This window comes from Dama dama, chromosome 15 (assembly GCF_033118175.1).
Source record: "Dama dama isolate Ldn47 chromosome 15, ASM3311817v1, whole genome shotgun sequence".
NCBI classification, from domain to species: domain Eukaryota; kingdom Metazoa; phylum Chordata; class Mammalia; order Artiodactyla; family Cervidae; genus Dama; species Dama dama.
In genome coordinates, this window is record NC_083695.1 from 80,858,451 (window position 1) to 80,883,922 (window position 25,472).

Consider the following 25,472-nt stretch of genomic DNA (forward strand, 5'->3'; position numbering starts at 1 on the left):
CCTGGGTTGGAAAGATCCCCTGGAGAAGGGAGAGGCTACCCACTCCAGTATTCTGGCCTGGAGTATTTCAAGGACCGTATAGTCCATGGGGTCACAAAGAGTTAGACACGACTGAGTGACTTTCACTTTCATTTTACTACTAATTAAAAGCCCAGACTTTGAAAGTTAACTGTAACTTGTAGGTTCTTGTCCAGTAGATGTGCAGATGATTTCGGTCCAGGTTTACTATCCTGTTCCCTGTTAGACTGCTAATCAGTTTTATATTTAACCCTGACATCTTATCCTATATTCTTTCTTTTTCTTTTCTCTTTTGGCCACATCACACGGCATATGGGACCTTAGTTCCCCCAGGGATCGAACCCACATACCCTGCATTGGAAGAACAGATTTTTAATCACTGAATCGCTAGAGAAGTCCCTGACATCCTTTCTTGAACACCTTTAAAACCCATTCCTGTGGTTCTCCTTTGAGCTGGCTTTACATTCTGCTAGTTCCCTCATTAATGAGTTGACTAAATCTCTGGTTAATGTTCATTCTATATTGGTGTGAGAGTCATATATTTAACTTCTTGAAAATTACACTTTGACAAAGTGTAATTAACCAAAAATTAACCAGAAATATCTAAAGGTGAATCATATAAAAATTTTAGAAGGTGGGAGGGATGCGTCCCTGGTGGCTCAGTGATAAAGAATCCTCTGGCTAATGCAAGAGACACAGGTTCAATCCCTGATCCAGGAAGATTCCACACGCCGAGGAGCAGCTAAGCCCATGTGCCACAACTGTTGAGACTGGGAACCACAGCTCCTGAAGCCTGCACGCCCTAGAGCCTGTGCTCCTTAACAAGAGAAGACACTGCAATGAGAAGCCTGAGCACTGCAACAAGCAGCCCATGCAGCAGTGAAGACCCAGCATGGCCAAAAATAAAGTAAAAAAATTTTTTTTAAACTAGAGTTTAAAAATAAAAGTCACTGTAAAAAATGTTTTTAAAGTTCAATCTGTTTATATTAATGACTTAGCAAATACTTTTAACTGGTGACACGAAGCAAAATTTCAAAACTTCCCTCTCAAATGACCACACAATCCCAATTAGGTCGAACTTCAGTAGGCTATACTTAGGTTTTCACCTTTGGATCTCTATTTGTCTCTCCTTTGATTAAAAGTTAACATATGCCCAGGGGAAAGAAGAGATTCCTTTCATTTAAAAAAAAAAAAAAAGAGCTGCCAGTGAAAGAGAATTAATTGCTTTCTTCTTGATGATCAATTATTTAAAACATGTCCCACTCAAGGCCTGCCTGAATCTTGCCTCCTCTGTTATCAATAAAGCACGGCCACAAACAGTCATACATCTTGTACAAGTTACACTCCTGAATGGATTCTCTACATACCAATGAATACCATTAACTAGTTAAGTAGAACATGTACATCAAAGCAATTTAATATAAAAGTTGTGAAATTAATAACAGCATATTTTAAAATCTTACATGTTAAAAAAAAAAGTTAACAGGTGCTTGCCTGTGTTGTAAAAATACCACAGAACAGGAAGGGCCCAAAGCACAGAGGTGTCAGATTAAGGGTGAAAACAGTGTAGTATTTTAGTGGCACGAACAGGGTTGTAGTAGCAATTATTTCTTCAACTTTCTAAAAACAGAAGTTATGTTTTAGATTGCAAGAAAACTCATTTCAGAGACATTCCATCTGTCAACTAGTTCATACTGCCGGAAATTTAGGAGCATAGGTAATACTTCAAACTCTGCCCAAAGGTTGCTTGGAGGTAAAACACGAGACATATTCTTCCTCTAGATCAGGAGATTGGACCTCTCTGCTGGTCTCATTGTGGTTTTAATCAAGTCAGCGGAGCGAGAGAGGGAGGGATGTCAAGTCAACGTGGTCAACGTTTTCAAGTTAGCTTTGAGCAACGTAAAATTCTTGCTGGGGGCCAGGAGCCTAAGGTGGGTTCTTTCTTGTCTTTTGTAGGGCAGATGCTGGCTTTGTGGTCTGGCACTTTGTCAGCTGGTCAGCTCATCACAACTCTTCTGAACCTGCCCCAGGGAAGTGGAGGCCGTACACAGCAGGATCTGGGTTTTACCTGCTCATTTCAGGCATTAAGGACCATGTGCTTGCTGCCCCTGCCTTCCTTCCTTCCCCCTTCCCTCTCTCTCTCTCTTCTTTCTTATTTTTTACATTATCTTTTTAAATTTTTTCTTTCAGGTTTATTGATACAATTCATACACTCCACTATGTAAGTTTAAGGCGTACAGCATAGAGATTTGACTGACATACATCATGAATGTCTATCACAATAAGTTTAGTGAACATCCTGTATCTCATATAGATAGAAAACTAAAGAAATAGACATTTTTTTCTTGTGATGAGAACTCTTTACTCTTTTAACAACTTTCATATACAACACACAGCCATGTTGATTATATTTATCATGTTATATGTTACATCACTGGGCTTCCCTTGTTATTCAGCAGTAAAGAATCCACCTGCTGATGAAGGAGATGTGGGTTTGATCCCTGGGTTGGGAAGATCCCCTGGAGAAGGAAATGGCAACCCACTCCAGCATTCTTGCCTGGGAAATCCCATGGACAGAGGAGCCTGGCTGCGGGCTACAGTCCATGGGGTCGCACAGAGTTGGACATGACTTAGTAACTGAGCAGGCATGCACGCACACACACTGCATCACTGGCATTTATCTTATAACTGAGAGTTTGCACCTTTTGAGTGCCTTCATCCAACTCCCCCCGGACCCCTCCCCTCACCTCCGGTAACCACAAACCTGATCTCTTTCTCTATGAATGTGTTTGTTTTTGAAGTACAACTGACTTATAACACTATCTTAGTTCCTGGTACACTGTGATTTGATATTTCTATACATTTCAAAACAATCATCACAATAAGTCTAGTTACAATCTGTCACCACACAAAGATATTACATAATTTTGGACTATATTCCCCACACTGTACATTTCATACTGGTGACTCATTTATTTCACATCTGAAAGTTTGTAACTCAATCTCCTTCACCTATTTATCTTCTCCCCTTCAACCCTCCCCACTAGCAACCACCTGTTTGTTCTCTGTATCTATTTATGACTGTTTCTGTTTTGTTATTTGCTATTTGTTCATTTGTTTTGTTTTTAGATTCCATGTAAAAGCGAAGTCATGCAATATTTGTTTTCTCTGACTTATTTCGCTTAGCATAATGCTCTCAAAGTCCATCCATATGGTTGCAAATGGTAAGATTTCCATCTTTTTATGACCAAGTAATATTCCACTGTGCATATATATATCACAACTTCCTTATCCATTTACCTATTAACGGGCATTTAGGTTACTTCTATATCTTGGCTATTGTAAACACTGCTGCAGTGAAAATAAGTATGTGTATCTTTTCTTTTTTTAATAGAAGTATAGTTGATTTACAACATTGTATTAATTATTGCTATACAGCAAAGAGATTCAGTTATGGGTTCAAGTATCTTTTCTAATTAATGTGTTTGTTTCCTCACATAAATACCCAGGAACAGGCTTACTGGATCTATGGTAGATCTATTGTTAATTTTTGGAGGAACCTCCATATTATTTTCCATAGTAGTCACACAATTTACCCCATCAACAGTGTAGGAGGGTTCCCTTTCTCCGCATCCTAAAAGGGCTCTATGCTCTAGAAGTTCTACTTGACAGGTGAAAACCCTGCTCTGCCTCACCTGGGCCAGCACTGCCTCCTCCTAGGCTGCCCTGTTTAGGAGCAGGGGAGTTGGACAGACATAGGGTACGGAATTCTCAGACTCCTCATGGGTGGATTTGCACCATACTCTTCGTCCATCTTCTACTCAAGCTAAATTTTTAAAAAAGATTATTTCACCTAAGATGCTATTCTGTTCATCTCCTCAAACCCTTTCTTCAAAGAAAATCCAATGGTAGACTTTGCCATAGCATCCTCTCAAGCCACTCCAATTCTACCTGACAGTGTGGGGTCTCACTGAATCAGACTTTGCCCTGAAATCCAGAGCAGTGCTTTTGAAAGTACCATGCACTGTAGCTCCAAAGTGACATGCTGTAGCCCAGAGCTCAAAATAGCTGAACAGAGACTCATAAACAATAATAAGAGGGGGCAGCTTCCACCAAAAATAACTATTAGCTAATGTATCATCCTGGAAGCAAATACTAAGCCTCAAAACATATTTAAAGAGCTTTTCACACTCATTTCTAAATGTGCATGAAAATCTATGATTTTTCTGGGAAAGAAGATAGTTAGGAGTCCAACCAGATGACAAAATGAGACCCAAGGTCAGGCATTTGAGGGGTGGTATTAATTCAGAGCTTGAATTTACAATAATAACCAAAGAGACTTGATTGAAAAGGAATCGATAGGACCTTCTTTTATTAATAAAATCTTTGACTACATAGTAAGTTTGTTTTTAATGCCTGTTATGGAAATTCATGTGCAAATGACATGAATTATAACCAGCTCAAGTAACAAATATATCACCCAGAATAATATCTCTCACTCAATGTACTATTTTGTTTTGGTTTGGGCCCATAACACAAGTATCAAAGTCTTCTCTGATAGCATAGACTACTTAATAAGCAGGAAGTACCATGTATAAATGCTGAAAATGTACACAAGGAAGAAATGAAAGGCTGGCCAGACTTAATAGGACCTTGCTTATCCCAGGTAAAACTACCTCAAGTAGGCCACCCATTGGAATTCTGGGCCCACAGGTAAATTTTCAGGTCTATATTCCGTCCTTTCCCTTTCCCTGTTTCAGTCCCCTGAAACAGTTGGGTCATGAATATTTGCCTTTTACAAGCTTTCAGACCCCAAGGACACAGCCTCAGTGACAGTTCTGTGTGTCTATAAGCTAACCCTATAGGAAACAGAAAAAGGTACAGATGCATCGCTATTTTTACCAGCAACCACAATAAGTAATTAGCATGGGGTTTATTAACCCTCTTAATGGACTCTTTTCCTCTGGCTTCTCCCACTCAATCTATCCTGCTCACATCCTCCAAATTAACATGGTAAACGCCCTCCTTCTTCACTCTGCAAACACTTCGACCTTGCATCAAAGACTCTGGCATCTACCAAACATTCATCTGACTCTTCCTGACCACCAGCGCTTTATTCCAGCCAAACTGACCCTCCCAACCCCCATGTCCAATAGACACCTCCTCCCACCTCCTATCAATGCCCATGACAACCCCAACCAACCTCTCTGGCCCCACTCAGATTCGACCTTGTGATGAAGCTGCTGGCTTCTTCCAGTCCTGTCTTGCTCTGCTTTCTCAAGGCTCTGAACAATGAATAACATTTGATTCTTAATCTGTGTTACCTTATACTGCCACCAGGATTTTCTCCTTATCTCAATTGCAAGCTTATTGAAGGCAAAACCCACTTCTTATCACTATACTTAGAGAGATGGAAACTTATTATCGTCCCTTTCCACTTATTCATACCCCTTTAAACCAGGGTGGCATCCGGACCGTGTGGGTGGAGCCAAGTTGCTCTGGCACAGCATAAAGAGAGCCAGTAATCCTGCCTTTGCTTCTGAAAGTACCTAACTGGCATCAAGACAGTGGTGCCAAGGTAGCAACTCCACCCTCTCTCAACTTCTTCAGTCTCCTAAGACTCTGAACTCCCTTCACAATTGAAATTGACTACAACTCAACAACCCTAGAGATCATTTTAATTCACAAGTGTAGGGTCAGACTGTGCTCTGCTTTGTGCTCAGGAATAATCAAAAAGGTCTTGATCACAGAGAATAAGACTGCAACTGGTTAAGTGCTCCATGATTTGAGGTGCATGACAAGAAACTAGAATGAGATTACAGGGTTAGCAACAAGAGTAATCTTGTCTCTAAAAGAGAACATCTGGGGTGAGGGGAAGTAGATGGAATTGGGATTATACCAAAGAAAATGAGAGCAGGGTAATAATGGTCTTTAAGTGTATGGCAGGTTATTTTAAGGAAATCAATATTCAGCTCTTTTCCATCTAAAGGAGAAATGGGGAGGGAACGTTTGCTTTACATGTATCAAGAGATGTAGGTTAGATAAGCTTATAGCTATCACTATTGAGGTGATTACAAATGAGAACAAGCTCCTGAAAGACACTATCTTACATCTATGATTAAAAATATCTATGGCAGGTGAGGTGAGGTGTTAGTCACTCTTTGCATGTCTGACTCTTTGCGACCCCATGGACTGTAGCCTGCCAGGCTCCTCTGTCCATGGAGTTCCCCAGGCAAGAACACTGGAGTGGGTTGCCATGCTCGTCTCCAGGGGATCTTCCCGACCCAGGGATCGAACCTGGGTCTCCTGCATTGCAGGCAGTTGTTGAGCCACCAGGGAAGCTATTTATGGTAGAATAAATGGCTTTTCCACTCAGGACAGAATGGGACTTACCCTTTTGAATATAAACAGGTGATAATGAGACTTTCCTACATCAAATCACAGGGGTTACAGTGCAATGAAAAAAAGCATCAAATTTATCATTTTACCAACCTAAAGTTCCATTTTGGAAATAAGATATAAACATAAAGAGCTAGTTCTTATAGCATATACATTATATAATACAATTTTACTTTAAAAAACTCTAAACACAGAAAACTCTTTTTTTTCCCAATTATTTTTATTAGTTGGAGGCTAATTACTTTACAATATTGTAGTGGTTTTTGCCATACATTGACATGAATCAGCCCTGGATTTACATGTGTTCCCCATCCTGAACCCCCCTCCCACCTCCCTCCCCATCCCAACCCTCTGGGTCATCCCAGTGCACCAGCCCCGAGCACTTGTCTCATGCATCCAACCTGGACTGGCGATCTGTTTCACACTTGATAATATACATGTTTCGATGCTGTTCTCTCAGATCATCCCACCCTCACCTTCTCCCATAGAGTCCAAAAGTCTGTTCTATACATCCAAACACAGAAAACTCTTAATCTGTATATCCAACTCACCTATCCCTCAATTTTCATTCATTTTACTCCACAAAATCCTTGCATTTTATAAATACCCATATTCTACGTAGAATGATCCTGATCTGGTAAACATCCTATAAACCCTAGGATGACAAAACTGGTATGCTTTTTCCCAAGCCCTTTCCCAGAACCCAATCTTTAATTCTTGAAAGGTGCATTGTAATTCATTGACATAATTAGAAGCTGTAACCTGAATTTTCCAATAGTTTTAGATAAACACTAAAAATAATTTTGATGTTCATGGGCTACCTTCATGGATTGAATGTTACAGAGGACAACGGACTTTTAGAAGCTGTCAAAACATAGCATTTTCGACACCCTCTAACTATTACAGTCTAACACACGGTTAAGACTCACATTGCAAAGTGGCAACAGTCTCTATTAAGACATAATTCTGTACAAGGATTTCTGCCAATGCTATTTGGAGAGACGAGCTCACATGATCTGATTTTTAAAAATTTCCACAGACATTATCCAATGTTCAGAAATCTTTTTAAAACTATGTGGCTATAAATAACATATAACACTAGTTCCATTTTTGAAATGAAATAAAGTTACTCTAATGAATGTTTAAAATGCCATCTTTCAAATGACAATAGAAATGTTATGGCTCCACTCATTTCTGGCAGGAAACTTGCTTGCCCAAATGAAGGCCAGTGTCAACTCCAGCTACATCCCTGTCTCTACCACCTTGAATAAGGCAGCCCCGACCCCTGACCACAACTACCGTGTGTCCTCTTTTCAGTCCTGGTAAGATTTACTATGATTTTATTGAGCATCTGTGCTTTATCATATCTTGCCCCCTTTTTGGTAACATCCCCAGACCATTCAGCTCTACATGTTCTCTGCGGCCTCAGACTCACTGCACCTATGCTCTGGACCACTCACCTGCACCTGTCCTGCTACTAGCCATGGCTCCTCCTGTAAGCACATGCTTGCCAGCAGATCACATGCTCTTCAGGGGTAGATACCAAGTTTTATATATATATATATATATCTTTCAAGCCTCCATAGCCTACCATGGTGAATGGAGAGATGACAGATGCTCTATAAACATTTCACATGGTAAACATTTGAAGGTCATCAATTGTCCATATTCCCAGGTTGATTTATGCAAAAGCATTAAGTGACTTTTAGTAAGAAAAGTATGAAAATCTGCTCTTAGGAATAATGAAGTCTGCTTTAGTTGACTTTTTGTACAAGGAAAAATTAAGTCGTTATTATATTTTCATCCTTCATAGAGTAGAAGGGAAGATTGAGCTGCCCTCTCTTCCCAGAGAGGTGGAGTGGAAGTGGGGTAGGGAATCATTTCCTGACCACCTGTCCATCTCCCCCAACAAACACACCGAGAGATCCTTCTATTACAAGCTCATTTTCTCTAGGGCAGATCTTTTCATTTTCCCTTTATTGCACCAATGACAGTTGGTAAGTCATAGTTTTATGATTACTTCAGTGTCTGATTAATATCCTGTCTTAATGCATTCAGGCTGCTGTAACAAAATACCACAGACTGGGTGGTTTATAAACAATAGAAATTTATTTTTCACAGTTCTAGAGATTGTGAAATCTAAGATGAAGTTGCCAGCTGATTCAGTGTCTGGTGAGCACCTAATTCTTGGTCCAGACGAGATCAGGTACATTGAGGGTGGTATGGTTGCAGACCCGCTTCTTGGTTCAGAGAGCAGTCTTCTCGCTGGCTTCTCTTGTGGCACAAGGGATGAGGGAGCTTCAGGGGTCTTTTAAAAAGGCACTAACCCCATTCATGAGGGCTCCACCCTCATGACATATCACCTCCCAAAGGCCATACTTCCTAATACCATTAGGGATTGGGTTTCAAAATATGAATTTGGGGGGAACATAAGCAAACAGTCTATGATATATCTCTATGAAGGCAGAGATCATGTCTAACTTATACATATAGCTTGATTGTGTATGACTTATTCTTGAGTACCATGGCACTTCAAAAAATATTTGTTGAATAAACAAATGTTACCATTTATCCTCAGAATTTATAGCACACCCTATAGGTTAGCCAGGGTTTTCATTATTCATAATCATTTGACTTCAGTCTTCTGCTTTGCACTTGTGGATGCTGACGAACTGTGCAACAGGAAATTCTAGACCCTTGCTTCTTTTGCCCCATTCAGAATTTCATAAGACATATCTCAATACTATGACTTTTCCCATCTCCATATTACTAGTCAGGTATGTTTAGAACATAAATTTTTATATCTACTTTTTAGTGGAGCAATTCATACCTAAATTCTATATTTAATGAAGCTGCTCTAAAGAAAAACCCAATTCCTGGGAACTTCACAGGCTGTGAAGGACCATGACCAGAGAATCCTTATCTGGATGGCTCCCAATAGGCTACTAATATACTCCTCTCCCCGCCCATCATCACACCCCCAATTCTAAGCCCATGTGCAACAAAGCAGTGGTCATCAAATTTGGTGAGCTGATTGAAAATGCTAGATCCTGATCACCGACATGCTGATCATGGAGCTTGGGTGAGACCAGAAAATGAAATCATTCACCAGCATCAGAGCTACTCTGGTAGGTGCTTCTTGAACCACACTTAATCAACTCTGCCCTAAATGCTTTTATAACTTTAATGCCTCTCCAGGTAGCTGCATACCATACACATATCTCCCGATAAATAATGCATCACAAGAGATTCTCCCTACTTCTCACTAAAGGTTCAATGAATAAAGAGAAACTCAGAGTTTTAGAAGCTTCCAGGCACAGCAGAAAGGCAATTACTGGCTCTTAGGTCCACTGTAAACACTCTTTCCTGGAGGGAAAGTAGGACCCACTCAGTTGCCCTGCACGGGCTATTCGAGGCAGATGATGGGACCCCAGTGGGGACCTACAGGGAAAGGCTAAGGACAAATTTGAATCACAGAAGGACACTTGAAGTCACCTCACAAATGTCACTTCCATCATGGAGAAAGGTGACTCAAATCTCTCTGCTTCGGTTTAATGTGGATTAGAAGGTTTTAGGGTACTTATCTCATTTAGGAATTGGTTGATCTTATCAACCAAGGAAGAATTCCAAAAGGAATCCTACTTTTTCCCTCTAGCTTTCACTCAGTAGATAATACCTCTCTGGTGTGTGTGCTTAGTCACTCAGTTATGTCTGACTCTTTGCGACCCCAAGGACTGTAGCCTGAGAGGCTCCTCTGTCCATGGGGATTCTCCAGGCAAGAATACTGGAGTGGGTTGCCATGCTATCCTCCAGGGGATCTTCCCAACCCAGATATCGAACCCAGGTCTCCTGCATTGCAGGTGGATTCTTTACTGTCTAAGCCACCAAGGAAGCCCAATACCTTTCTGCTGCTGCTGCTGCTAAGTCGCTTCAGTCGTGTCCGACTCTGTGCGACCCCATAGATGGCAGCCCACCAGGCTCCCCCATCCCTGGGATTCTCCAGGCAAGAACACTGGAGTGGGTTGCCATTTCCTTCTCCAACGAGTGAAAGTGAAAAGTTAAAGTGAAGTCACTCAGTCATGTCTGACTCTTCGCGACCCCATGGACTGCAGCCTACCAGGCTCCTCCATCCATGGGATTTTCCAGGCAAGAGTACTGGAGTGGATTGCCATTGCCTTCTCCAATACCTTTCTAGACACTATCAAATCCCTTCTCAGATTAAATCAAAGAAAAAGAAAAGACCAAGGTAGAGTCAATTCTTATAGGATACTTTTCAAATTGCAACCAAAATATACTAATTCAACCTAATTAGTGGCAGGCAAATCTCACCATGGAAGTTTACAAAAGTTGAACTACATTTACCTAAGTGCAGTTTTTTTTTCTTGAAGGCAAAAGAAGAAGGGAGAGACAGAGGATTAGACAGTTAGAGAGCATCATCAATTCAATGGACATGAACCTGAGCAAACTCCAGGAGATCGCGAAGGACAGGGAAGCCTGGCTTCCTACAGTCCATGGGGTCGCAAAGATTTGGACACGACTTAGTGACTGAACAAGTTTTTCTTATTCAGTAAATGGCATGATTATAATATGGTATAATATTTGAGTCCCAAGACCACACTAAAACAGCCTCATCACTTCAGATGCAATCCAAGCCCACTACCAGAATCAGTGTTTCCCAAACTTTTCCAGTTTCACTCATGTTACCACCTTCACTATTTTTTTTTTTTGTCATGGTTTTTGAACTATCTATTCTGTTTCCAATTGTTGTTATTTAGTCACTAAGTCACGGCTGACTCCTTTGTGACAAAACAACGTTCCAGAAAGATGATGTTCCAGAAGGATTTAGGTGATGATGGCAATTGTTGTTTGGCTGCTCAAACCCATAGACTGTAGCCTGCCAGGCCCTTTCTGTCCATGAGATTTCCCAGGCAAGAATACTGGAGTGGGTTGCCATTTCCTTTTCCAGGGGATCGTCCTGACTCAGGCAAAGAACCTGCATCTCCTGCATTGGCATCCGGTTCTATACCAATGAGCCACCAGATAAGCCCATGCCTTTAAAAAAATCAGCTCTCTCTTAATAACTATAATTATTTTCAAAGGCAAAATCCATAAATCAAAACTTTCAGGGCCACTTTCCCTCTATATAAAGCATCTATAAAAATAAATAATTAAATAATGCAATTCAATTTGAGCTTTGATATCATTTCCTGAACAAGGCCCTGGGGCTGACAGCTATTCTCTCTTTGTTACAAAGATCTTCCGTTTCATGGAATTAGAAGGTTGAAAAAAGGAATGAAGAAAGAATAGTTCTTCACTGTGTGAGAAATGCTGTGTCTGAGAACCAAAAATAATTTTCTCCTTCCCACACTTAAAAAGACATTGATTGAAGTCAAGCCTGGGTGACCCGGACTTAATAATTTGGAAATAATAATCTGTAATTAGTATCAGTCAATGATAAACATTTCATTCACTCATTCAACAATTATTATTGAGTGCTTAATGTAAGCTAGGCTTTTTTCCAAAGGCTGCTATACAAACCCTGTTGGTGCCTAGCAGAGGGAGACAGGCAACAAATAAACGCTACATAACTTAAACTGTATATAAATACATATATATGTAAACATACACAGATACACGTATACACATCTATTCATGACAGATAGTGTCAAAGATGATCTCAATGATAAGTGACATTTGAGAAGAGACCCCAAGTAAGTGGAGGAGGACACCAGGCACATACCTAGATAAAAAGCTCATCAAGCAAAAGAAACAGTAAGTGGAAAGGTCTGGAGGCTGTTCAACGCTCAGTTTGTTTAAGAATGATCAAGCAGGCCAGGGTCATTCAGCAGAGTGAGCCAGAGAGAAAGTGGTGGGAGATGAGGACAGGGAGTAAAGTGGGGAGGGGCTTTGGAGGTCACATTAAGGTTTCTGGACTTCGTTCTGAAAGATGAAGGAACTCTTTGGAAAAGGTGACAGGATCTGGCTTTATTTTTAAGGATCACCTTGGCTACTGCATTAAGAATAATCTACAGTAGGGGTAAAGGCAGATGCTGGGAGGCCGGACACCACTATTAATCCAGGCAAGACATGGTGACAGCTTGGAGCAGGAGCATTATGTTTGGGATGGTGGAAACGGCCAGATTTTTTATATCCTATGAAGATAGGGCTGAAGGGATTTGTTGGTCGAATATTTGTGCCATGTGAAAGAAAAAGAGAAGTCAAAATAACTCTAAAGTTTTAAGGCTAAGCAACTGGGAAGATCCCCTGGAGGAGGGCATGGCAACCCACTCCAGTATTCTCGCCTGGAGAATCCCATGGACAGAAGAGCCTGGCAGGCTACAGTCCATAGGGTTGCAAAGAATCGGGCACCACTGAAGCAATTTAGCATGCACGCAACTGGGAGGAAGGTCTTGACAATGATTAAAGTGAAAAGACTGGAGAAGGAGTGGGGATGGTGCTAGTAACCAAATAATCCATTACTAGTTAGGTTTGAGAGGCCAACCGGAGATGCTGAGAAGGCTTTTGAAGACACCAGTCTGAACCACAGGGCAGAACTTTGGAGTTGGTCATTTTCAGGACACAAATGGTACTTCTAAACCATGAGACTGGATGAAGTCACCAGAAAGCAGACATACAGATGAGTTCTGAGCAATGTGGTACCCCAAGGTTTCAGGGTCAGGATGTGAAAAGAACCAGCAATAGGACGGGTTCAATGCTTGTTTTAAAAATGTTTGAGGAACATTTCAGTTTTCTCCCCTGCTCTTTGATATAAACATTCCCATAAACTTTGCTATACAAATCATTTTTCTTAGAAGATGTGCTCTTCCTTGATTAAGCTAGGTGAAATTCAGCATTCCCTTTCTCGAAATATAAGCTATCATTGGACTTCCCTGGTGGTTCAGTGGTTGAGAATCTGCCCACCAAGCAGAGGACACAGGTTCAATCCCTGGTCCAGAAGGATCCTACATGCCACAGGGCAACTAAGCCCATGTGCCACAGCTACTGAGTCCAAGCTCTAGAGCCCTCAAGCCACAAAACGAGAAGCCACTGCAATGAGAAGCCCTAGCACCACAACTAGAGAGTAGCCCCCACTAGTCCCAACTAGAGAAAGAGCACACACCCAGCGACAAAGACCCAGGGAAGCCAAAAATAAAATTTTTTAAAATATATTTTTATATTACCTGCAAGCTGGCAAGTTAGCCTGCCCTGGTTTCATGGATGCTGGCAGAAGACATGAAACTCCTGGGTTAGAGCAAAAGACTTTTTGACTCAGGGCAGATAACATGAGCTGCATATTTGTTATACATTCCTTATGACCATGCCACATCGCTCAGAGGCAAGAGAAGCAGGTCACCAGGATGCTCTACGTGCAGTGGGTTTGTGTCCCACCAAAGAACCTGACTATGCTAAAGGCTTTCACTGTGTGGATCACAACAAACTGTGGAAAATTCTTAAAGAGATGGGAATACCAGACCACCTTATCTGCCTCCTGAGAAACCTGTATGCAGGGCAAGAAGCAACAGTTAGAACTGGACATGAAACAACAAACTGGTTCCAAATTGGGAATATACGTCAAGGCTCTATATTGTCACCCTGCTTATTTAACTTATATTCAGGGTACATCACGAGAAATACTGGGCTGCATGAAGCACAAACTGGAATCAAGATTGCTGGGAGAAATATCAACAACCTCAGATATGCAGATGACACCACCCTTAGGGTGGTGAGAGGGACAGAAAGGGAAGAGGAACTAAAGAGCCTCTTGATGAAAGTGAAAGAGGAGAGTGAAAAAGTTGGCTTAAAACTCAACATTCAGAAAACTAAGATCATGGCATCCAGTCCTATCACTTCATGGCAAACAGATGGGAAGACAATGGAAACAGTGACAGACTTTATTTTATTGGGCTCCAAAATTATTGTGGATGGTGACTGCAGCCATGAAATTAAAAGACACTTGCACCTTGGAAGAAAAGCTAGGACACACCTAGGCAGCATATTAAAAAGTAGAGACATTACTTCGCTGACAAAGGTCCATCTAGTCAAAGCTATGGTTTTTCCAGTAGTCATGTCTGGATATGAGAGTTGGACCATAAAGAAGGCTGAGTGCTGAAGAATTGATGCTTTTGAACTGTGGTGCTGGAGAAGATTCTTGAAGAGTCCCTTGGACTTCAAGGAGATCCAACCAGTCCATCCTAAAGGAAATCAGTCCTGAATATTTATTGGGAGGCCTGATGCTGAAGCTCCAATACTTGGCCACTTGATTCGAAGAGCTGACTCATTGGAAATGATCCTGATGATGGGAAAGATTGAGGGCATGAGGAAAAGGGGGCAACAGAGGGTGAGATGGTTGGATGACATCATTGACTCAATGGATATGAGCTTAAGCAAACTCCGGGAGACAGGGAAGGACAGGGAAGTCTGGTGTGCTGCAGTCCATGGCGTCGCAATGAGTCGGACACAACTGAGCAACTAAACAACAAAAGGAACCTAAAGTTTAGAAAATCCCAGTCTTTTATAATGAGCTGTAAGCAAATCAATCCAACCTTTGTTCCAGAGGCAGATATTATCTTTATTAGACTAGACAGCAAACAAATCCATCCTCTAGTCCAGAGGGAAATACTGTCTCTGTCTTCTGAGAATATTCACTACACAAACATCCTTGAAAGATAATGCAGAACAAAAAGTGCCCACACTAATGAGAGACCCATGGATAATCACCTCCCAACAAAAGTCAAAGTTGTGAAGCAGCATATTTTGAAGAATTTCTGAGTCCTTATACTATTTCACTTTGGAATTCAAAGTCTTAAATATTTTTTAAAAAATATAAATTATATTTATTTAACTAGGTAACACTTTAACGTGGCACAAAATTCAAAAGATAATCTATACAGGATTATCCTTTTATCAGCATAAGATGGCATCAAAGTGCTTTCTCATTTGCTGTGAGAAGGGAGTACATTTGTATCAGACTCATTTTCTTGCATCCTGTTTATTCTGCCTTCTACTCAATTTCCAAATGAGTCAGATTCTCTAAATAGATATTAAAAGTTGGAGCTCCGCACTTACGGAATGTAAGAAACTGAATCCATTTTACTAGAGCTTTATCAATATCCACCTGAACCCCAAATAACCCACATGCAGTGGGTTGTATCCAGTGGGTTAAGTGAAAGCTAAGGGTCTAAAGAGCAGCGACATCTCACCCAAGTGCTGCCTGACAGTAGCCGTTAGCACAGGTTCTCTGATCTGTTCCATCTGCCAGACAGAGATGCCTTGCTCTGTAATCAATGACAGATAGATTTACTTACACTCTTTTCAGCAGATAATGTTGCTGTCTAGTAAGCATGTGAGGGTATATATCATAGTAAGCACTTGATAAATCTTGTTGGCTAGCTATGCCATTAGAAGCACTTACAAATATTCAAGTTCCAAAGAAATACATGGTTACTGTTCATTCACTTGTTTGGTCATCTTTCACCTAATTGGGCACCTAATGCATCAGGCATTGTTTTAGGTACCAGGTACAGAGTGATAAACAAGACAAAAATCCCTGCCCTCAAGGGGAGCTTACTCATGAATAAAATATGCTAAATAATAATATATGTTAAGGAAAAAAGGTACAGCGGAAAGAGATGTGATATCTGGAGAAGCTAACATCTTATACAGGATAGTCCAGGAAAAGCTTAATGAAAACAGAATATTTGGCTAGACAGCCCTTGTCAAGCCTCTGGTCCCTGGTCTTTTCTAAATGCTCTAGAACATTCTGACAGAAAAATGGATCTAAGGCATTATCCTGAAGAAAATGCTCAAGATAGAAAACAATAATTATAATGAACAACATAATGTATCAATATGATAAGCTATATAATTATAATTAACTTAAATATATCAATTACTAAATATTAAATATATAATTATTAAACATTAAATTCCTACTACTTAAATAAGTTTCTTATTCTCTTATAGAGCATGTATTACAATCATGATATAGACAAGGTGATAGATTAAAAAATGGTCATATCATTGAAACAAAGTCTGAATGAACATATAGCAGTAAAAAAACAAAAGCCTCCTTTAAGTTAGTGGAACAGTTGCTGCTAATAGGCAAGACGGAAAAACAAAGCTGCTGAGCCCTGGAGATAAAAGAGCAGCTCCATCAGAAGCCGGCAGCCATATTTTATACCCACTGAGTTATTATAAATTCTTTAAATAGCAGAAGCTTTGGGGATCTCCTTTTCTTTTAATTATAGAATCCACCCAGTAATTAAACCACTTTTCTCATCTCATTACCAGATGGGTACATTTTCCAAGGTTACAAATGGAAATCAGGTTCTACTTCCTTCAGATGCTGGCTTTGTTATTACTCAGTTCCTGTCCTTTCCCAGGGGAATTCCACACACAATCGTATAGCTTTAGCCATTATCTGGATGCCGAACACTTTCAATCCTTCTTCCCAACACAGACCAGTATCTCTTGAGTGGCTAAGCCTATGAGACGTTGTATAGATCACGTATGCTCAGCCTCAATGTATTACCTAAACTGAACTCTCCCCCCCATAATAACCTATCTAGGGCTATATTTTCTTATTTGGTGGCAACTTTATGTTCACCTAGGCAGTCCAACTGGAACTCTGGATCTCTCTTCATTCCTCACATCCAATCAGTCATAAAATCCTAGCAGCCTTAACTAGGTTAAGGTTAAACATCTTAGGTTTAGGTTAAGGTTAAGGTAAGGTTAAGGTTAAGTTGGTTAAATGTCTCTTAAATCTGTCCCTGAGTCCCTACCCCACTTGGTTCTGTGTTCCTTACATTATTTCCACCTGGACCACCATTATATCCACCCCCTTTCTGGATCTATCTGCCTGCCTCCAGTCTACATCCTGTATTTCTCTCCATCACAGCATTTATTATTCAGTATCCTGTGTGCATGCGCTCAGTCGCTCAGTCATGTCTGACTCTTTGCGACCCCATGGACTGTAACCCACCAGGCTCCTCTGTCCCTGGAATTTTCCAGGCAAGAATACCTGAGTGGGTTGCCATTTCCTACTCCAGAGGATCTTCCTGACCCAGGGACTGAACCCAGGTCTCCTGCATTGCAGGCAGATTCTTTACCATCTGAGTCAGTATGTATCTCTTCAAATACCCGACGAGTTCCTTGACATATGGAGTATGTATTCCATTAACATTTACAGATTGGATATATAACTCTTGGACCATTAGATTCCAAGATGCCAGACATCTTAGGAAGTAATAGAGGTTCACCAACAAAACTCCTGCTCACCAATTCTGATCTTGCTATAGCTAAACCTACGAAGTCCTGGACAGTCTATTGGTTTAAGTTTGTGCTGTGAACTCTAATTCCTCCACTGCAACCCTTTCCCACCTTCATACTTATCTAGCTCCCCTGTAAGATGTTCAGTGTCCTCTTTCTTCCTCCTGTCTCAATATCCAAAAGAATCCATCTCTTCTTTTTATTTCCACAGATATTTGTATCTTAGGGCTGTCTTTCTAACTGTGGAAAGTCACCTCCGGTCCCATTCAAGGGCTTTGGGACAAGGTTACTTTGAAGTCAGAGTCCTCATCACAGTTGAAAAGAAACATAAAGGACAGATTAATAAAGAGGTCCTACCATATAGCACAGGGAACCATACTCAAAATCCTGTGATAAACCAGAATGGAAAAGAATATAACAAATAATATATAACTGAATCATTTAGCTGTACAGCAGATATTAACATCACATTGTAAATCAACTATGTCATATTTGAAAGGGACCCTTGAGAGTTCCTTGGACAGCAGGGAAATCAAACCAGTCAATTCTAAAAGAAATCAGTCCTGAATATTCATTGGAAGGACTGATTCTGAAGCTGAAACTCCAATACTTTGGCCACCTGATGCACAGAACTGACTCATTGGAAAAGACACCAATGCTGGGAAAAATTGAAGGCAGGAGGAGAAGGGGGTGACCGAGGATGAGATGGCTGGATGGCATCACCAACTCAATGGACATGACTTTGGGATATGGTGAAGGACAGGGACCTGACCTGCTGCAGTCTATGGGGTTGCAAAGAGTCATACACAACTTAGCAACTGAACAACAACACGTCGTGTCATGTCTGTGTCTCAGTCACAAAGTCATGTCAGACTCTTTTGCAACCCCATGGACTGTAGTCTGCCAGGCTCCCCTGTCCATGGAATTTTCCAGGCAATCAAATGTACTTCAATAATATTTTAAAATTTTTTTCAATTTTTTTAAAGAACTATAAAGTACAAAACACAAAACTTCATTTCATTGCTCTTTCACAGTTAGTCTTCCCTCTCAGGATGAGGAAGCTCAGTGAATACCCAAAGGCCTGTGTACCCCTGGTCTTGGAGCTGGGGCAAGCTCAGTATTCCCCTTAACTTCAGTCTATTCCTGAATTAGAGAAGGCGAACAACTTCAGGACTTGGGAGCACATTCAATTATCAACTGGTGACCTGATAGGGAGTTAAGGAGATGGGGCTGCCTCCAAGACAAGCACTGACCATGACATGCCACATCGCCAGGAAGCCAGAGGTGCCTTACCTTTGCAGGTGAAACATTTGATATGGAAATGCTTGGTCTGGACCCGAAGCACTTCCCCCTTGCACGGCTCTCCACATTTATGGCAGTGAATGACAGGCTTCTCTGATGGGTGGTGAGGGTCCTGAGGGTGGGCCACTGAAAGAAAAACACAAAAGATCCATGTGAGTAGAAAGCATTCCTACAAAAGGAGTCATTGTGGGTGGGCATAAATATGCCCATAATTTTAGTATCAAATGGGCCACATATTGATTCAATCAGCACCAATGGAGCCCCTGCCGCCATGTCATAATCATGGGGATACACGAAGCAAAAAGAGAGTTGTGGCTGTAACAGTCCACTGTTGGGGAAAATACTGTGCTTGTTTATCTGGGAGCCAGCACTCTTCACTCTTCTTCCCAAACATCTGGAGGACTATGTATTAAATTATTGAGTCATTAAGTACATAATCTTGCTTGGTTCAATATGGTGTGATATGTGCCTATCTTGATTTAGAAAATGCCTTTCAGCCAGGAGTTCACTGCAGACTGTAAGTCCCCTGAAGATGAGGACTGGTTATTAATAAAGTTCACATATTGTTTCTCCCCACTGGGACTCCTCTTCCCTTCCCCCAGCTCCTCAGAACATAGCAGAGCACTTGTGAACCAAAGTGGCTCAGTCAACGTTTATTTCCTTCTTAGCAGGTGCTGGCTAGTTCCTTGTCTACCAGACAGTCATTCCTCATCTTCATTTGGCAACTCATTGAACCCACTGAAGGTCTATTATGAGCCTCCCACTGTGTGCACTGGAGAAGGAAATGGCAACCCACTCCAGTATTCTTGCCTGAAAAATCTCATGGACAGAGGAGGCTGGTGAACTAAAGTCCACGGGGTCAAGAGTTGAACATGACTAAAGTGACTTAGTACGCATTGTTTGCACAGTTTCTGGTACACACACTGCAGGTAGTCATTAAAGAAAAAATCAATTTGAAACTATGTGGATGCCTCTGAACCTCAGACTCCTCTCCTGTAACATAAGGGGGATTGGATCTGAGGCTCTTTCCAGGCTCTAAAATCATATGATGGAGAGACACATGCACCCCAATGTTCATCGCAGCACTGTTTATAATAGCCAGGACATGGAAGCAACCTAGATGCCCATCAGCAGATGAATGGATAAGGAAGCTGTGGTACATATACACCATGGAATATTACTCAGCCGTTAAAAAGAATTCATTTGAATCAGTTCTAATGAGATGGATGAAACTGGAGCCCATTATACAGAGTGAAGTAAGCAGAACATTACAGCATACTAACACATATATATGGAATTTAGAAAGATGGTAACGATAACCCTATATGCAAAACAGAAAAAGAGACACAGAAGTATAGAACAGACTTTTGAACTCTGTGGGAGAATGTGAGGGTGGGATATTTCGAAAGAACAGCATGTATATTATCTATGGTGAAACAGATCACCAGCCCAGGTGGGATGCATGAGACAAGTGCTCGGGCCTGGTGCACTGGGAAGACCCAGAGGAATCGGGTGGAGAGGGAGGTGGGAGGGGGGATCGGGATGGGGAATACGTGTAACTCTATGGCTGATTCACATCAATGTATGACAAAACCCACTGAAATGTGAAGTGATTAGCCTCCAACTAATAAAAAAAAAAAAGAAAAAAAAATCATATGATGGGGTTTACAGGGATTATTCTTTCAGTTTCCAGAGTGTAGCCTTCAGAGAATGGAAGTTATTGTGACCGCCCTGCCCCAGGATAGGATTACAGGCTCCCCTGACAAAGTACCAAGAGAGAAGACAGCAAGAGGATGCCTGTGACTTGATGCTACCCAAGGGTCTTCACTGAACTTGCAGTTTGTTCAGCCAGAAAATGCAGAGAGGCATTTTTAGCTATTAAATTCCTTTTCTGATTTGGGTCCTCAGAAGGAGGTATCATGCAATATATAAAAACGTATTGCATACATACCGACATGAGCGTGATAGGGGATAAGAACAGTGAGCCTAAAATTAATCAACCAACACAAAGAACAAAGGTCATTTTTTCTTTTCAAACAGTAAAACCCTGTTGGACGTGGTGAGAAAGAGGGGTGTGGGCAGGTATTGCTGAAATTGAACTTCGAAATCACCTCCTAGCAAGGAGCTCTCTGTACACACCAAGTATAATAGCGCATTGTTTCTCTCGGACCATGTAACGTTCACATTTCGCCTGGAAAGAGCTTGAACAAGACAGTCCAAATAGTCCATTACTAGCTAGATTCTCAGGAACAAGGTTCTTCTTGTGAGCCTGAACTAGGAGCAGGTGTAGTTTCAGGTTCAACACCTGATCTGAATTTTCTGCACTGGACCCTGAAGTGTTTGGCAAAGGTGCCAACATCATGATACCCCTGCATTTCCCTATCGGCCTGCTGGGATCTCTCTTGGAAACCTATATTCACAACAGAAGTCAGTACTGCCTGAAGGAATTAAGAAGGGACATGCTTCCAAGATCTCTAAACAACCACTGACTTCTAAAGTGATCTGCAATACAGCCAAAAATCGATTAACCTGGGCATTAAAAAAAAGTTTCCCATAACACTGTCTGCTTTCTGCAAGGTTTTTCATGTGTTTGTTTCAAATTCTTGCTTCCAGTACAAATGGAGGAAAATAATATTTATTTAGCATCTGTCTCTAAGTACCAGGCTCCCCTATTGGTGAGGTGTTTACACATAAGTCATTTTATTCCATCCTCACCACCCCTCTCTCAGTAAGGTGGGTAATACTGTTCCCATTTGACAGATAAGGAAACCAAGCCTCAGAGAAGCTGAGCAGCCTGCTCAAAGAACAGTAAGTGGAGGCTCAAAATCTACACCCAGGCCTGTCCGACTCCCGAGCTCATGTTCTTCCTGGGCCATTTGTCTAAATCAGAAATTATTATAAGCCCAGCAATGACTGTTATAAATTGGGCAATAATTTATTTAGGTGGGCTCAAGAGCTGTTCCAAAGCCACAACTAGGACTTGGCTTGTAAAAGCTTATACACTGTGTGCAGTAAAATATTGCTAGCTGGGCATGGTACCCAGATGGTGATCCTCAAGATAGTGCTGCGGATCCCCTTTAACAGAACCCCCTGTCTCATGTATTAAAAATGTAGAATCCCACATGCACCCCAGTGTTCGTTGCAGCACTATTTACAATAGGTGGGACATGGAAACAACCCATGTCAATCAACAGATGAATGGATAAAGATGTGGTACATGTATACAATAGAATATTACTCAGCCACTAGAAAGAATGAAATAATGCCATTTGCAGCATCATGAATGGACCTGGAGATTATCATATTAAGTGAAAGAAGTCAGACAGAGAAAGAGAAATAATGTATGGTATCCCTTACATGTGGAATCTAAAAAGAAATGATACAAATGACTCTCAGAGAACCAATTTATGATTCCCAGCAGGGAAGGATGGGGGAAAGGGATAGTTTGGGATGGACATGTACACACTGCTATATTTAAAATGGATAACGTATAAAGTCCTGCCTCTCAGGTGGCTCAGTGGTAAAGAATCCACCTGCAATGCACGAGACTCGGGTTCCATTCCTGAGTTAGGAAGATCCCTTGGAGAAGGAATTGGCAACCCACTCCAGTATTCTTGCCTGGGAAATCCCGTGGACAGAGGAGCCTGGCGGGTTACAGTCCCTGGGGTCTCAAAAGAGTCAGACATATTTAGTGACTACGACAACAAGGTCCTACTGTAAGGCACAGGGAATTCTGCTCAATGTTATATGACAGCTGGGATGGGAGGGGAGTTTGGGGAAGAATATATACATGTATATGTGTGGCTGAGTGCCTTTGCTGTCCACGTGAAACCATCATAACATTGTTAATCAGCTATTACCAATATAAAATAAAAAGTTAAAAAATAAATAAAAATAAAAATGCAGGTTCCTCAACCCCACTGAACTAGGGGTTAAAGTCAGGAGACCTATCATTTTAGTAAGTTCCTCAAGTGATTCTACATACTACAGTTTCAGAACGATTGTCCCCAGAGAATTCAGACAATATTGTGAAGCAAGTTACAGAGGAGAGTTAGAGTGGAAAAAATTAACCCACAAGACCATCCATCTCAGAAACAATATTAGAACACAGTGGATCTCTTGACCACGAGGGAGAATGCATTTTTGGATGAGAAACTGCACTGCAGTTTCTCTTGACACTTGAATTTTTTATAACTAAGCAAGCTGGCTATGCTGAGTAATGATGAGGGAAGGAAAATATCATTTCACTTCTTGGCTCTCCCCTTTGTCTCCACAAAGGTGCCAGGGCAAAGGCTGGCACCAGTCATGAAGGCAGAATTGGGATCAGCATCTGCATTTTGCAAGCATTTCCCTTTGGAAATATATATTACACTGCAAAACCCTCCATGCCCAGAGATGACCTCTATTTTCACCCAGAGATGAGTGGCGACTTTATCATTTTACTTACTGTTCCATCATGCATCAGCCTAGGCAGACACATTTCAGAACCACCTACTTGTGAAGAAATGGGCTTTGCTTATTAGAGGACAGACTCCAAAGACCAAAAGAGACTCAGTATTGATTTCATCCCAACCCAAATCAGGATAGAGAAAAGAATGTCTCTCCTTTTTCAAGCTCAATAAAGAGGCTTTACATAACTTCCTTTGGCAGTTTGGTTAATACCAAATGTATGTTCTTTGGCTCAATTCTACATTTTTGAAATATGCTGAGTCAGCTGCAATATAAAAATGACATTAATTCCGTACTCTTCTTATTTGCCAGCTGGCCCTGTTCCTACTTTTTCCTTGATTGCTTCGTCTTTCAGAGCCTGGGTGGTCCCTCCTTATTCTACTGATAGGGAAAATGAGGAGCCGAGACCTTACATTCCTTGCCCAAATTCAGCCTCAAATTATCGGCAGAGGTACACTTAGCACTTGGACTTCCCAGGTCTTTCTACTGTACCAAGTAGTCAGTGGTTCATCCTGGAATTTGGGCAGACATGGTTAAAATTTTCCATGGCTCATCAGTTTGTTGCTACAATAAGAATAATACAATGGAAAACCTGAAGCATGGTTGCACATCTCCTTAACAGTGAGGAAATGTGTATGAAGAGCCGAGAGTCTGTTTGCCTGAAAAGGCAAAGGGATTCCTCCACTCCAGTTTGGAGGGATTCTGGAGACTCAGTTAAGGCAATCTATTGCAAGCCTAACTTGAGTTTCACACTGCCTTTCAAAGTCAAGCAAAGCAGGTTAGCCTTATCCCTGAGACTCAAGTGTAGAACAGGAACCACAGTTCCACTAGAATCTGTTCCTTTGGAAATGCCTACTGGCGATTACAGGCAATGAGACTGGGACAGGAAGTGGAGATCACTAAGGAAAACTGTCACCTGCAGTGTCCTCAAACAGAGGAAATTACGGCCATGAGAGGAAAGCTAAAATGATTAGGTGGAGTCCTTCCTAATATTCTAGAACCAGCTTCACCTCATCTAAATTCCTCCTATCTGGGGAACAGGCCATAAAACTAGACCACTAGAATCAGAACATCTGAGAAAGCATACTAGAAATAAAAACCTCTTTAGTGGGTGACTATCGTGAGCCTACATGACAGCATTCATATGCATTATAATTGCCCTGGGCTATTTGAACTATTCATATCTGTCAAGATGGTGGAGTAGAAGGGTGTGTGCTCATCTTTTCCTGCAAGAACTCCAAAATTGCTGAAAAACCATTGACAGGAGAATGTTGGATCCCACCAATAAAAGATACCACTTTACTTTGCCCACAAAGGTACGTATGGTCAAAGCTATGGTTTTTCCAGTAGTCATTTATGGATGTGAGAGTTGGACCATAAAGAAAGCTGAGCACCAAAGAATTGATGCTTTTGAACTGTGGTGTTGGAGAAGACTCTTGAGAGTCCCTTGGACTGCAAGGAAATTCAACCAGTCAATCCTAAAGGAAATCAGTCCTGAATATTCATTGGGAGGATTGATACTAAAGCTGAAGCTTCAATACTTTGGCCATGTGATGCTGACTCATTAGAAAAGACCCTGATGCTGGGAAAGGTTGAAGACAGGTGGAGAAGGGGATAACAGAGGACAAGATGGTTGGAAGGCATCACCAACTCAACTTGACATGAGTTTGAGCAAGCTCCAGGAAGTGGTGATGGACAGAGAAGTCTGGCATGCTGCAATCCATGGGGCTGCAAGGAGTTGGACATGACTGAGCAGCTGAACTGAACTGATTTGAACTATTCAGAGTCTCCCAGGTAATATATTCCCCTCCCAAGTGCCCGTCCCTCTAATTAGCAGCATCACTCTCTCCACCAGCCTTTGAAACCACACCTGGCTTGATGGTTTTCAAAACCCTTCCATCTGCATTATCTTAAGTCACTCTCAAAAGAGCCTTACGAGGTAAGAAGAACAGTAACAGTCAAGCCCATTTTTAAAACAGGCACACTGAGACTCAGAGGGACAAAATAACTCACCCAAGGTGACACAGTCATGAAAC

At 41.4% G+C, this 25,472-nt stretch overlaps 1 protein-coding gene across 2 annotated transcripts in view; it reads right to left on the reverse strand.

Annotated features, from left to right (window-relative positions):
- ABLIM1 (actin binding LIM protein 1) overlaps nt 1-25,472 on the reverse strand; it is a 185,584-nt gene that overhangs the window by 136,580 nt on the left and 23,532 nt on the right. Inside the window, exon 2 of one of the 2 annotated variants that reach the window (XM_061162732.1) lies at nt 18,979-19,113. In XM_061162732.1, the coding sequence (XP_061018715.1) occupies nt 18,979-19,113 (135 nt within the window). Of the gene's footprint in view, nt 1-5,221; nt 5,322-18,978; nt 19,114-25,472 lie in introns of those variants that run through there. The other variant, XM_061162731.1, reaches the window with a different exon arrangement.